The 14,776-nt window shown below is 48.4% G+C and overlaps 1 protein-coding gene across 1 annotated transcript in view; it reads left to right on the top strand.

Moving 5' to 3' along the window:
• The window catches only part of NFKB1 (nuclear factor kappa B subunit 1), a 242,643-nt gene that overhangs the window by 185,643 nt on the left and 42,224 nt on the right, over window positions 1-14,776 (top strand). Inside the window, exon 16 of the mRNA XM_063918320.1 lies at window positions 1,069-1,183. Coding sequence (XP_063774390.1) covers window positions 1,069-1,183 — 115 coding nt within the window. The remainder of the gene's footprint in view (window positions 1-1,068; window positions 1,184-14,776) is intronic.

Below are 14,776 nucleotides of genomic sequence, written 5' to 3'. Positions count from 1 at the left end.
GATGACAATTGAATTCCGCCCATTGTGGTAGGTTTTTCCTATGAGCAGTATGCACAACAAGGTTGTTTGCCAGTCTCATTTATTGCTGTCATGTGCCCAATGTTGTCAAACCTAAGATCAGTTGAGCATTTTTTCCTTGACTGTGGCCCTATTTGTGGTCTAGGAGAAACACATGTTGTAATTTGCTTTGTGGCATCTTCAACAATGTGACTCTGGAGGGAAATAAACAAGCGAACATCGATATTTTTGTTTTGAGAATGTTCATAAAATATTAGAGATACATGAGGAATGACAATCATTGACATTTTGTACAATGAGCACAAAATAAGACACTTTGGGGGGAATTCAAATGTTTGAAAAATCGGTTGGGTGTCTGTTTTTTTCCTGTCTATTAGATAGGAAAAAACAGACACCCAACTGACTTTTCAAACAATTGAATATCCCCCTTTAAGTTGTGCAGAAATCTATGTATTAATAGGACAATGGGGGTCATTCCGACCCGATCGCTTGCTGCAGTTGTTCGCAGTGCAGCGATCAGGTCGGAACTGCGCATGCGCCGGCACATGCCGTCGTTCCCTAGCAATCGCCTTTGCCTGATTGACAGGCAGAGGCGGTCCCTGGGCGGGAGGGGGCGGCATGGCGGCGTTTGCCCGTCGTTTTGGGACCGTGCGGTGGGACGGGCTGCATGACGTCAGATGCAGCCGCTGCGACCGGGGTCAGCGACGAGCAACTCCTGGTCAGCCGCAGGAGCAGCTCGGAGAGTTACTCAACAAGTACAAAAGCATCGCCGCTGTGCGATGCTTTTATACTTGTGCAGGGGGGAAGGGCCGGACAGACATGCGGGGCGGGCTAGCCCTGTGCTGGGTGTACCCCCGCATGTCTGGGAACATGATCGTAGCTGTGCTAAATTTAGCACAGCTACGATCAACTCGGAATGTCCCCCATTGAGTCTTAATAGGTTAAAATTAATCTTTCATTCTTTACCCTGCTTGTTATCTGCTCTGTTTGTAGCTGCTATTTTGTGCAATTGCTAAATTAGATAATGTTTTTTGTTTGTTTTGATTCCAGCATTCTTCATCTATCTGTTATCCACCTTCACATTGAACTGGTTAGGCTCTTCCTAGAAATTACCTCTGGCGTTGTATGTGAGGATATTATCAACGTACGAAACGATCTTTACCAGGTATGTTACTATTTCCAGGCACACACATTTATTCTGACAGGAAATCGTCATTTTATATTTTATAGAACGGATCATGGTATAGTTAGGATGATAGTATAGATCAGGCCTGGCCAACTTGTGGCTCTCCAGCTGCTGTGAAACTACATATCTCAGCATGCCCTGCCACAGTTTTAGCATTCCCTAATAGCAAAACTGTGGCAGACTATGCTGGGACTCGTAGTTTTACAACAGCTGGAGAGCCATAGGTTGGTCAGGCCTGGTATAGATATACGGTCGAGTCACATTATTATGACCACCAGCTAATAGCCACAGTAACCACTGTGTGCAGCACAGACAGCAGCTACATGGGCTTAACTGTCTTTTTAGACACACGTCTGGTAGCTCCCAGGTTCATTTTGACGGTGAGCCACTCCACTGTAGTGTGTCAGTCGGCCCTCACACACATTTGTAGCCGACGTTCACCTCTCACATCAGTGGCATGTGATGCTCCGCAGTTTCCACATCGGTTATTCGCAGTGGTGCTATTTGTCCAGTCATGATACACCTTCACCACAGCAGCACCCGAACAGTTCACAGACTGCGCTGTTTCAGAAATACTGCCACCCATGGCCTGAAAACCAATAATCATTCTTTTTTGCAACTCATATAAATCGCCCCTTTTACCCATGACAGCAACGAGTGATATGTGTGCAGAAGGCCTATCGCACACCTTATGTACCCACCAAGCCAGCGCATGAGACGTGACGTACTTCATGGGCTACACACTGCTGACGTCAAATGCAGGAGGTGGTCATAATTATGTGACTCGACCGTGTTGTATGATAGTATAGATAGGATGATAGTATAGATAGGAGGATAGTAGATATACGATATTAGTATAGTTAGGATGATAGTATATATAGGATATAGATAGGAAGATAGTATAGATAGGAAGAAAGTATAGATAGGAGGATAGTATTGATAGTATGAAAGATGCTCCTTATTTATGTACAAGGACTTTTAAGGTCTATTTTGGTATGATAAACCATTTTAATTAGTTTAGTGCACACATCATCAAAATAAGGGAATAATTCCCAGTTGCTCACCATTCTATGCACAGTCTTTGTTTTTATTAAATATGGGGGTCATTCCGAGTTTGTTCGCTCGTTATTTTTTCTCTCGCAACGGTGCGATTAGTCGCTAATGCGCATGCGCAATGTCCGCAGTGCGACTGCGCCAAGTAAATTTGCTATGCAGTTAGGTTTTTTACTCACGGCATTACGAGGTTTTTCTTCGTTCTGATGATCGTAATGTGATTGACAGGAAGTGGGTGTTTCTGGGTGGAAACTGGCCGTTTTACGGGTGTGTGTGAAAAAACGCTACCGTTTCTGGGAAAAACGTGGGAGTGGCTGGAGAAACGGAGGAGTGTCTGGGCGAACGCTGGGTGTGTTTGTGACGTCAAACCAGGAACGACAAGCACTGAACTGATCACAGATGCCGAGTAAGTCTGGAGCTACTCAGAAACTGCTAAGAAGTGTCTATTCGCAATTCTGCTAATCTTTCGTTCGCAATTTTGATAAGCTAAGATTCACTCCCAGTAGGCGGCGGCTTAGCGTGTGCAAAGCTGCTAAAAGCAGCTTGCGAGCGAACAACTCGGAATGACCCCCCTATGTTTTTTGTTATTGTAAATAGTGTTCATGAATGTTACTGCTGTTGACCAAAATACACAAATGTTCAGATGCTCACTCATGGAGATTTGTTTCCATCACTGGCTAGATCTGTGGTTAGCGTGGTACTAGACGTGACTGACCACATGTGACATGTTTCCATCACTGGCTAGATCTGTGGTTAGCGTGGTACTAGACGTGACTGACCACAGGTGACATGTTTCCATCACTGGCTAGATCTGTGGTTAGCGTGGTACTAGACGTGACTGACCACGTGACATGTTTCCATCACTGGCTAGATCTGTGGTTAGCGTGGTACTAGACGTGACTGACCACATGTGACATGTTTCCATCACTGGCTAGATCTGTGGCTAGCTTGATACTACAAGTCACTGACCACATGCAATGTGTTTCCATCACTGGCTAGATCTGTGGCTAGCTTGGTACTACATGTGACTGACCACATGTGACATGTTTCCATCACTGGCTAGATCTATAGTTAGCTTTTCACTACACGTGACCGACCACATGTGACATGTTTCCATCACTGGCTATCTGTGGTTAGCTTGGTACTACACGTGACTGAGACACGCAACATGTTTCCATCACTGGCTAGATCTGTGGTTAGCTTGGTAATACAAGTGACTGAGACACGCGACATGTTTCCATCACTGGCTAGATCTGTGGTTAGCTTGGTAATACAAGTGACTGAGACACGCGACATGTTTCCATCACTGGCTAGATCTGTGGCTAGCTTGGTAATACATGTGACCGACCACATTTGACATTTTCCATCACTGGCTAGATCTGTGGCTAGCTTGGTACTACATGTGACTGAGCACACGCAATATGTTTCCATCACTGGCTAGATCTATGACTAGCTTAGTACTACACGTGACTGACCACACTGATCACACACAACATGTTTCTTTCCATCACTGGTTAGATCTGTGGCTAGCTTGGTACTACATGTAACAGTCCACATGCAACATGTTTCCATTTCTGGCTAAATCTGTGGCTAGCTAGGTACTATACGTCACTGACCACACGTGACATGTTTCCATCACTGGCTAGATCTGTGGCTAGCTTGGTACTACATGTGACTGACCACACGTGAGATGTTTCCATTACTGGTTAGATCTGTGTTTAGCTTGGTACTACATGTGACTGACTACGTGTGACATGTTTCCATTACTGGCTAGATCTGTGGCTAGCTAAATACTATACGTGACTGATCACACGTGACATGTTTCCATCACTGGCTAGATCTGTGGCTAGCTTGGTATTACACGTAACAGACCACATGCAACATGTTTTCATTACTGGCTAGATCTGTGGCTAGATTTTCACTACACGTGACTGACCACATGTGACGTGTTTCTATCACTGGCTAGATCTGTGGCTAGCTTGGTACTACACGTATCTGACCACACGTGACATGTTTCCATCACTGGCTAGATCTGTGGCTAGCTTTTCACTACACGTGACTGAACACATGTAACATGTTTCCATCACTGGCTAGATCTGTGGCTAGCTTGGTACTACACGTGCCACATGTTTATTTTGCAGCTGACTAGATTAACAACCAAACTGTGTAAACGGATCTGCGTTTATATGTCTAGCCTCACTTCCTTTCTGTAAAATTCTATTGGTCGCCTTTTGTGCCTGATGAGTTCATAGGATTCAATTACCTTTTAAATTATTGCTACTTTAAAACATTGGGCAGACTTTCTGGGAACTCACCGATGCATGCAGTTAGTTAAACCTAAAAGATGTATTTTTTGTAACATGAAGTGCACGTCACAACTACTTTCTCTTACGTCCTAGAGGATGCTGGGGTCCACATTAGTACCATGGGTATAGACGGGTCCACTAGGAGCCACTGGCACTTTAAGAGTTTGAGAGTGTGGGCTGGCTCCTCCCTCTATGCCCCCCCTACCAGACTCAGTTTAGAAAATGGGCCCGGAGGAGTCGGTCACAGCTAGGGGAGCTCCATAGGAATTATTTTAGTGTTTTGTTTTTTTAGAGTTTAGGCACAGGGTGGCTGCTGGCAACAGCCTCCCTGCTTCGAGGGACTAAGGGGGGGGAGTAGTGTCCGCCCTGCGGGATCTGAGCCACTATGTCTGCTGACAGGACACTGAGCTCCTGAGGGGATCGAACGTTATCCGCCACAGGGGATCGCTCACCCCAGCAGCATGCCATCACACCCTTACAGAGCCAGAAGATCAGTGGCGAGGTAGTCACCGGCCCCCCTGGCAAGCGGTGAGCCGGTGTGAAGATGGCGGCAACAGTGTAGGGAGCGCAGTACTAACTGTGCTCCGGGGCTCAGCGGTACATGGTGCGGCGCTGTGAGGGGCGCCCTGAGCCAGCGCCTACACCCTACACTGTGCAACAAGCCTGTCAGGGTCCCAGGATCGCTGCCAGCACAATTCCTCAGGCCAGTATAAACTACAGGAGAACGGGAAGCAGCGCTATGAAAGGGGGCGGAGCTTCTCCTCAGAGCAGACTCAGCAGCGCTCAGCGCCATCTTCCTGCCTGCAGAAGCACTGCCAGGGAGAGCTGTCCCTCCAAGTCAACTCCAGCTATCTTGTACGGTACCAGGGGGTTGTAGAAGGGAGGGGGAGGCTGCGTAAAGTCTGTGTAGTCTATTAAGGAACACAGACAGCGCTGGTAGTGTCATTAGTTCTACCTTAAAAAGCGCTGTGTGTGGGTTGGCTCCAGTCTCTGTGTCTCTCTGTGGCATACTTGGGGGGAACCTGTGTCTGACATTTCCATGTGTGTATGTGTGTGGGTTTTTACTATCTCACATAGCCAAGTCTAGGGACTCTGTGCAGAGGCGGAACTACAGGCAGGGCAAGCAGTGCGTTGCACTGGGGCCCGTCTCTGTCCAGGGGCCCAAGCATGTAATGAGTCAAACTGACTCATTACATGCCGCTGTGCGCTGCGGGCAACCGCTGCCCGCAGCGCACAGCCGCCCACAGAGGAGAAGAGCAGCGGCACGGACGGGGGAAGGAGGAGGACGGAGGTGAAGGAGGGAGCCGCAGCAGCGCTTTGTTACTGGTGGAGGCGCTGCTGCTGCTGCCCCTCTGCTTCACTATAGGCTGTCTTCCGAGAACAGCCTATAGTGAAGCAGGGGGGCAGCAGCAGCAGCGCCTCCACCAATAACACAGCGCTGCTGCGGCTCCCTCCTCCACCTCGTCTACTGCCCGGGAATCGTCAAGCTGCACGAGGAGCCTGATCCAGCGGAGAGGGTAAGTATGATTCTACTTTCTTTCTTTCTCTTTCTTTCTTTCTTTCTTTCTTTCTTTCTGTCTGTCTCTTTCTTTATTTCTTTCTGTCTCTTTATTTGTTGGGACTGCCTGCCGCTATGTGTAAAAATGGGGGACTGCCTACCGCAATGTGTAAAAAGGGTGGACTGCCTGCCGCTATGTGTAAAAATGGGGGACTGCCTTCCGCAATGTGTAAAAAGGGGGGACTGCCTGCCACAATGTGTAAAAAGGGGGGACTGCCTGCCGCAATGTGTAAAAATGGGGAATCTGCCTGCCGCAATGTGTAAAAATGGGGAATCTGCCTGCCGCTATGTGTAAAAAGGGAGAATCTGCCTGCCGTAATGTGTAAAAATGGGGAATCTGCCTGCCGCAATGTGTAAAAACGGGGGACTGCCTGCCGCAACGTGTAAAAAGGGGGAATCTGCCTGCCGTAATGTGTAACAAGGGCACGCTGTCTGCCGTAATGTGTAACAAGGGCACGCTGTCTGCCGCTATGTGTAAAAAGTCTACGCTGTCTGCCGTAATGTGTAAAAAGGGGACGCTGTCTGCCGTAATGTGTAAAAAGGGGGACGCTGTCTGCCGTTATGTGTAAAAAGTGTACGCTGTCTGCCGCTATGTTTAACAAGGGAACGCTGTCTGCCGTTATGTGTAAAAAGTGTACGCTGTCTGCCGTAATGTGTAAAAAGTGCACGCTGTCTGCCGCTATGTGTAACAAGGTCACACTGTCTGCCGTTATGTGTAAAAAGGGGACGCTGTCTGCCGTAATGTATAAAAAGGGGGACGCTGTCTGCCGTAATGTGTAAAAAGGGGACGCTGTCTGCCGTAATGTGTAAAAAGAGGAATCTGTTCGCTGTAAGGTGTAAAAGGGTCTCTACCTGGTGTAGTGGTGCTACTGTGCGGCGTAATTTGAAGAATGTAGACTACTGTGCACCGTTTTAGGAATTGGTATTATTTTGTGGCCACACCCCTTCCTCGCGAAGCCACGCCACTATGTATTTTTGCGCGCGCCTACGGCGCGCACTGCCCCTGTTTTGCATGCAGGGGTGGGGCTCCGATGCCGTTTCTTGCACACAGTGCTAAAATGTCTAGTTACGGCACTGTTGCTAGGTATCCATTTCTCTGGCCCTGAGCAGGTCCCCCTCACAGATCCTCTCAAGGGGTGAGGGGGTAGACTTGGATGGGATGGGGGGGGGGGGGGGGGCAAAGCATTTTGTCGCACCTGGGCCCACCGCTTGCTAGTTCCGCCACTGACTCTGTGTCATATGCTGCAGAAGATGATTCCTCTCAGGAGGGATCCATTCCATGTACACAGGATTGTAATGCTTTGTCTCAGATCCCTATTGTTGAATCTAATACTGAGACTGAAACTCAGGGCAGTTTGGTCAGGCTGTGTCCCTATTCCTGCAAAATCCCCTAGCATGTTCCCACAGAAACATGCACTTGCCCAAATTATGCAAGATGACACGGATACCGATTCTGATACTTCAGACGGTGATGGGGACATGCTGAGGGGGGCGGCATCCCTTGCAAAGAGGGGTGCAGCTCATGATGAAGCCATTAGAGATGTGTTAAACATTAATGACACTACACCTGAGCAGGTTGAGGAGGCTTACTTCACTGATAATAAGAAATCCCCGCTAACCTTTCCCGCGTCTAAAGAATTAAGCGCTATATTTTAAAAATCCTGGGGAAACCCGGAGAAAAAATTCCAGATCCCAAAAAGAGTTCTGGTTGCTTTTCCCTTCCCTGAGGAAGATATGAAAAACTGTCTAAAAAGGTGGTTTTACCTGTCCCTGGTTCTACCGCGTTGAAAGAACCGGCTGATCGTAAGATTGACAATACGCTCAAATCCATATACACTGCTTCAGGAGTGGCCTTAAGGCCCACTATTGCCTGTGCATGGATTTCTAAAGCCATAGCAAAGTGGTGGCACTAGTGACATTGAATTGTTTTTAAGTAACATACAGGATTCTGCGGGGTTCATGGTGGAATCCATGAAAGACCTGGGTACGCTGACTGCACGGATATCCTCCATGTCGGTATCAGCTCGCAGGGGACTCTGGCTACGCCAATGATCTGCAGACGCGGAATCCAAGAGAAGTGTGGAGAACCTACCCTACACAGGTCAGGCTCTATTTGGGGAAGCGTTGGATGCGTGGAATTCCACGGCAACCGCGGGTAAGTCACCTTTCCTTCCCTCTGCTACTCCTACTATGAAGAAACTGTTTTCTTCAGCTGTGCAGCAGTCCTTTCGGACCACTAAGACAAAAAAGCCCAAGCCTTCTACCACTTTCTTTAGAGGTGGTCGGGCAAAATCCCAAAAGCCTGCACCCGCAGGCTCCCAGAACTGCTTCTGGTTCCTCAAAATCCTCAGCATGATGGTGGACCTCAAAGCCTGGAGGACGGGCTGGTGGGTGCGAGACTCAGACGTTTCAGCCACGTCTGGGTGTCATCCGGCCTGGATCCCTGGGTACAGGATATTGTGTCCCAGCGGTATAGACTGGAGTTTCAAGAACTCACGCCTCACCGATTCTTCAAATCAGGCTTGCCAGCTTTGCTGACAGACAGGGCTATCCTACAGGAAGCCATCCTAAAATTGGTAAAAATCACAGGTCATTGTCCCAGTTCCACCTCATATACAAAGCAAGGGTTATTATTCAAACCTTTTCGTGGTACCGAAACCGGATGGTTCGGTCAGACCAATTTTGAACTTGAAATCATTGAACCCTTACCTGAGGGTGTTCAAATTCAAAATGGAGTCTCTCAGAGCAGTGATTTCAGGTCTAGAGGAGGGAGAATTCCTGGTATCCCTGGATATCAAGGATACGTACCTCCACATTCCGATTTGGCCGCCACACTAGGCTTATCTCAGATTTGCACTGTTAGACAGTCACTATCAATTTCTGGCACTGCCATTCGGCCTCTCCACAGAACCGAGGGTGTTCACCAAGGTGATGGCCGAGATGATGGTTCTCCTCCGCATACAGGGGGTGAATATAATCCCATATCTGGACGATCTACTGATAAAGGCATCGTCCCAGGAGACGATGTTGCAGTCCATTGTTCTCACGACTCATCTGCTCAGGGAACACTGTTGGATCCTGAACCTTCCAAAGTCACATTTGGAGCCGACAAGGAGATTGTCTTTTCTGGGGATGATCCTCGACATGGAAGTGCAGAGGGTGTTTCTGCCGGAGGAGAAAGCTTTGGTGATTCAAACAATGGTCCGGAATGTACTGAAGCCAACCCAGGTATCGGTTTATCAGTGCATCCGTCTTCTGGGGAAGATGGTTCCCTCTTACTAGGCTCTACAGTACAGAAGGTTTCATGCTCGGTCCTTCCAACTGGATCTCCTGGACAAATGGTCGGGTTCTCACCTACACATGCATCAGAGGATACGTCTGTCGCCGAAAAGCCAGGATTTCACTCCTCTGGTGGCTGCAAATGCCTCACCTTCTGGAGGGCCGCAGGTCCGGGATTCAGGACTGGGTCCTTCTTACCGCTGATGCAAGTCTCCGGGGCTGGGGCGCAGTCATTCAGGGGGAAACCTTCCAAGGAAGGTGGTCAAGCCTGGAATGCAGTCTTCAACTAAACATTCTGGAACTAAGAGCCGTCTACAACGGTCTTCTCCAAACGGCTCATCTTCTGCGAGTTCGAGCCATTCAACTGCAGTCGGACAATGTAACGACTGTGGCCTACATAAACTGACAGGGCAGAACAAAGAGCAGAGCTGCAATGTCAGAGGTAACAAGAATCATCCTCTGGGCAGAAAAGCACTCAGTGGCGCTGTCTGCAATCTCCATTCCGGGAGTGGACAACTGGGAAGCGGACTTCCCCAGCAGACACGATCTCCATCCAGGAGAGTGGGGAGTCCATCCGGAGGTGTTCACGGAGGTAACAGATCTTTGGGGTGTACCTCAAATAGACATGATGGCCTCTCGTCTCAACAAGAAGCTTCGGAGGTATTGTTCCAGGTCAAGGGACCCGCAAGTCGTGGCGGTGGACCCCCTAGTGACTCCGTGGGAGTTCCAGTCGGTGTACGTGTTTCCTCCACTTCCACTCATTCCAAGAGTTCTAAAACTCATAAGGAGAACAAGAGTTCAGGCAATCCTCATTGCTCAAGACTGGCCAAGAAGGGCTTGGTACGCGGATCTTCTGGATCTACTGCTGGAAGAGCCGAGGCCTCTTCCTCTTTGGGGGGACCTGCTACAGCAGGGGCCGTTCGTTTATCAAGACTTGCCGTGGCTACGTTTGACGGCATGGAGGTTGAACGCCAGATATTAGCTCGGAAGGGCATTCCGAACAAAGTTATTCCTACCCTGATACAGGCTAGGAAAGGAGTAACGTCTAAACATTACCATCGTATTTGGAAAAAATATGTATCTTGGTATGAGTCCAAGAAGTTTCCTACGGTGAAGTTTCAACTGGGACATTTCCTCCTCTTCCTGAATGCAGGTGTGGATATGGGCCTGAGGTTGGGATCTGTGAAGGTCCAGATTTCGGCCCTGTTCATTTTCTTACAGAAACAATTGGCTGCCCTCACTCAGACCTTTTTGAAGGGAGTTCTGCACATTCAACCTCCCTTTGCACCGTCTAGGGGCCTTAACGTGGTGTTGCAGTTCCTTCAGTCAGACTGGTTTGAGCCTCTACAGGAGGTTGAGGTCAAATTTCTTACATGGAAGGCGGTCACGTTGTTGGCCTTAGCTTCTGCTAGACGTGTGTCAGAATTGGGGGCTTTGTCTTGTAAAAGCCCTTACTTGATCTTCCACGAAGATAGAACTGAGCTCCGTACACGTCAGCAGTTTCTTCCAAAGGTTGTGTCTTCATTTCATATCAACCAACCTATTGTGGTGCCAGTGGCTACTGACTCCTCAATTTCATCAAAGTCCTTGGATGTTGTTAGGGCTCTGAAAATCGTCACAGGAAATCGGACTCTCTGTTTGTCCTGTATGATCCCAAGAAACTTGGGTGTCCTGCTTCTAAGCAGACTATCTCTCGCTGGATCAGGTTTACTATCCAGCATGCGTATTCTACGGCAGAATTGCCGTGTCCTATGTCTTTTAAGGCCCACTCTACTCGTAAGGTGGGTTCTTCCTGTGCGGCTGCCCGGGGTGTCTCGGCTTTACAGCTTTGGCGAGCGGCTACTTGGTCTGGGTCGAACACATTTGCAAAGTTCTACAAGTTCGATACTTTGGCCTCTGAGGACCTAAAGTTTGGTCAATCAGTTCTGCAGGAGCCTCCGCGCTCTCCCTCCCGTTCTGGGAGCTTTGGTACATCCCCATGGTACCAGTGTGGACCCCAGCATCCTCTAGGACACAAGAGAAAATAGGATTTTAATTACCTACTGGTAAATCCTTTTCTCGTAGTCCGTAGAGGATGCTGGGCGCCCGCCCAGTGCTTCCTGATCCTGCAGTGGTTATTTAGTTCAGTACTGTTTTGTTACTTGGTTAAGTAATATAGGGGGTCATTCCAAGTTGTTTGCTAGCAGATTTTGGTCGCAGCGCAGCGATAAGGCAAAAAAGCAGCAGTTCTGCGCATGCGTATGCGGCGCAATGGGCACGCGCGTCGTACAATTACAACGAACGATGTAGTTTCACACAAGGTCTAGCGAAGCATTTCAGTCGCACTGCTGGCCGCAGAGTGATTGACAGGAAGTGGGCGTTTCTGGGTGTCAACTGACCGTTTTCAGGGAGTGGAAAAACGCAGGCGTGGCTGGGGAAACGCAGGCGTGGCTGGCCGAACGCAGGGCGTGTTCGTGACGTCAAAACAGGAACTGAATAGTCTGGAGTGATCGCAAGCGCTGAGTAGGTCTGGAGCTACTCTGACACTGCACAAAATTATTTTGTAGCCGCTCTGCGATCCTTTCGTTCGCACTTCTGCTAAGCTAACATACACTCCCAGAGGGCGGCGGCTTAGCGTTTGCACGGCTGCTAAAAGCAGCTAGCGCGCGAACAACCTGGAATAACCACCATTGTTCAGTCGTTGCTGATTTTTCAAGCTGGTTAGCTTGGTTTGCCTGGTATGTGTGAGCTGGTGTGAATCTCGCCACTATCTGTGTTAAATCCTTCTCTCAAAGTTGTCCACCTCCTCGGGCACAGTTTCTAGACTGAGTCTGGTAGGATGGGCATAGAGGGAGATGCCAGCCCACACTCTCAAACTCTTAAAGTGCCAGTGGCTCCTAGTGGACCCGTCTATACCCATGGTACTAATGTGGACCCCAGCATCCTCTACGGACTACGAGAAAAGGATTTACCGGTAGGTAATTAAAATCCTATTGTAATTGCTTACATTCTGTGATCACTAAGACATTGTAATCAACAGCCATTTGTAAAAATTTTAGCTTTTGCTGTGGAATTTAAAATTGTAGTTTTTCAAAAAGAAACAAGGCTAGTCTTGCCTTTTAAAAAATGCTAATTCCAATTTCGCAGTTAAAATTGCAGAACATCTGAGATATAGGACAAGGGGCTAATTTAGACCTGATCGCTGCTGTGCGTTTTCGCACTGCGGGCGATCAGGTCTGAACTGCGCATGCGCTGGCGTATGCCAGAGATACGATCGGCATCTCTGCCCGGCGATCGCCTCTGCCTGATTGACAGGCAGAGGCGTACGCTGGGCGGGCCGGCGGCATTGGACAGCCGTTTTGGGGACGCAGTCCGGGTAATACAGGCGTGCCCGTACTGTGCATCAGGGGTGGGCCGTGGCGGCTGCGTGATGTCACACATAGCCGCTGCGACCTGGAGAGTGACGGGTAGCTCCCTGCCAACGCCCAGGAGCTGCGCTGGTAGGGAGCTACTCTTCAGGTACAAAAGCATTGCCGCCGTGCGATGCTTTTGTACCTATGTGGCGGGGGGAGGGCCAGACATGCGGGGCAGACTAGCCCCCCCTTCCCCCCCCGCATGTCAGGGTGGCTGATCGTAGCCATGCAAAATTTTGCACAGCTACGATCAGGTCTGAATTAGGCACAATGCCTTCACGTGCTGCTAGCACATGAGGAAAGAACAAGATGCATTCCAGAGAACCGGAACATTATCCCAATACTAGCAAGTACTAGTAAATGTGGCTTTGGTAGGCAACACCATAAACAGTAAGTTATAGGGTTACCCCTATTAACATGGCTTTTGCCATTGTTAAAATGGTTTGTTTAAATGTACATCAATAATGCCAGCATGGCCGTAACTAGGTGTGTGCGGAGGGGGCACCGCACATAGCGCTGCAGGGTAGGGGGCGCTGTTGGCAGCGCTTGTCACTTATCTATTTTAATTACTTTCACTTGCAGCTTCCCCCCTTTTTGAAGCCCAACATCTCCTGACGGCCCTTATCTCCTACCCTGACCCCTTCTGTTACTAATGACTAGACAACATTCATGAACTCAACTTGAGATTTCTTTGTTATTCAACAGGTTATAGGTTTGAATCCTGGGTATGGCAGTATATTGAAATATGTTATTTAATAAAGGGTATTGTAACTGAATAACAACGAGCTCTCAAGTTAAGTGCATGAATGTGGTATAAAGAGGATTTGCGTTCATTTTCTTGCAGTGGTCTATAAATGTGTGTGTATTATTTATATCCCTAGTGAAAAAATGGAGGGGGGGGCGGGGGCGCCAATTCTCTCTCTGGCACAGGGCACAAAAAAGTATATTGTAAGCTTGCGAGCAGGGCCTTCCTACCTCTATGCCTGTCTGTTTTTGCCCAGTTTTGTTCTATAACTGTTGTTCTAATTGTAAAGCGCAATGGAATATGCTGCACTATATAAGAAACTGCTAATAAATAATAAATAAATAATAATAATTACGGCTCTGAACGGCAGTGGGGATGGGAGCTTAATCTGCAGTGGCAGAACATAATTCTTAGAGGCCAGTTTAATTAGAGGTGATGTGCCGTCAGAATTCAACAGGATGTCCTGCATTGCACATATCCGCCTATTAAACTGTTCCTCTCTGTGGGCTGAGAGGAAACAGTGGGGATGATGCTGAGCACAATGTGCGAATCTAGAGTGCTGGTGAGCCGCTCTTTGAATTGGATTTTAATGCCAGTGAAGGCTTTACCATTGATCGTTTAAACCATTGGTAGGGATCCATTGATGGTTGAGTCCTGCGCAGCCCACACCCATTGGACCGTCACCCTCGATGTGTTGTCAACATCTGTGCACCGCCATGATTACGTGACAACAGAGCTACACCATTGATGTCAAAACTATCTACCATTGGGCGTAGATTATTGATGGCTGCTAACCACCAATGGTTGATAGCCATCCCTACTTAATGCCTTCTGAATCTGACTCCATCCTCAATTTGCATGCAGTGTCATTGGTAAAAAGATGGGGAGACAGGGAGAAGGCCAAGTAGAAAAGTCAGCATATCTGAAAGAATAGGCTGATACGAGGGTCGTTCAACAAGTAAGATAACAAGACCTCTCGTGTGTGTGTGTAATGTTCTCTATTTCATTTTAATTTCCCCCCAGGCCAGAGCAGGTAAACCACTGCTTCCACTCACAGCCATTAAACTGCACCTCATATCAGTTTTACTGTCCCCAACATCAAGTGTAAGATGGCGGGGCTGGCAGAAATAGAGCCAAACATTGAGGTGCATAGTGTGATCAGATTTCTGCATCTAAAGGCACATCGGCAGCTGAAATCCATCACCAACTTGTTGAGGTATACAGTGATAACGTCATGTC

This window comes from Pseudophryne corroboree, chromosome 1 (assembly GCF_028390025.1).
Source record: "Pseudophryne corroboree isolate aPseCor3 chromosome 1, aPseCor3.hap2, whole genome shotgun sequence".
In the NCBI taxonomy this organism is placed as follows: domain Eukaryota; kingdom Metazoa; phylum Chordata; class Amphibia; order Anura; family Myobatrachidae; genus Pseudophryne; species Pseudophryne corroboree.
The sequence above is the reverse complement of the archived record's forward strand: the minus strand, read 5'-3'. Positions and strand labels throughout refer to the sequence as shown.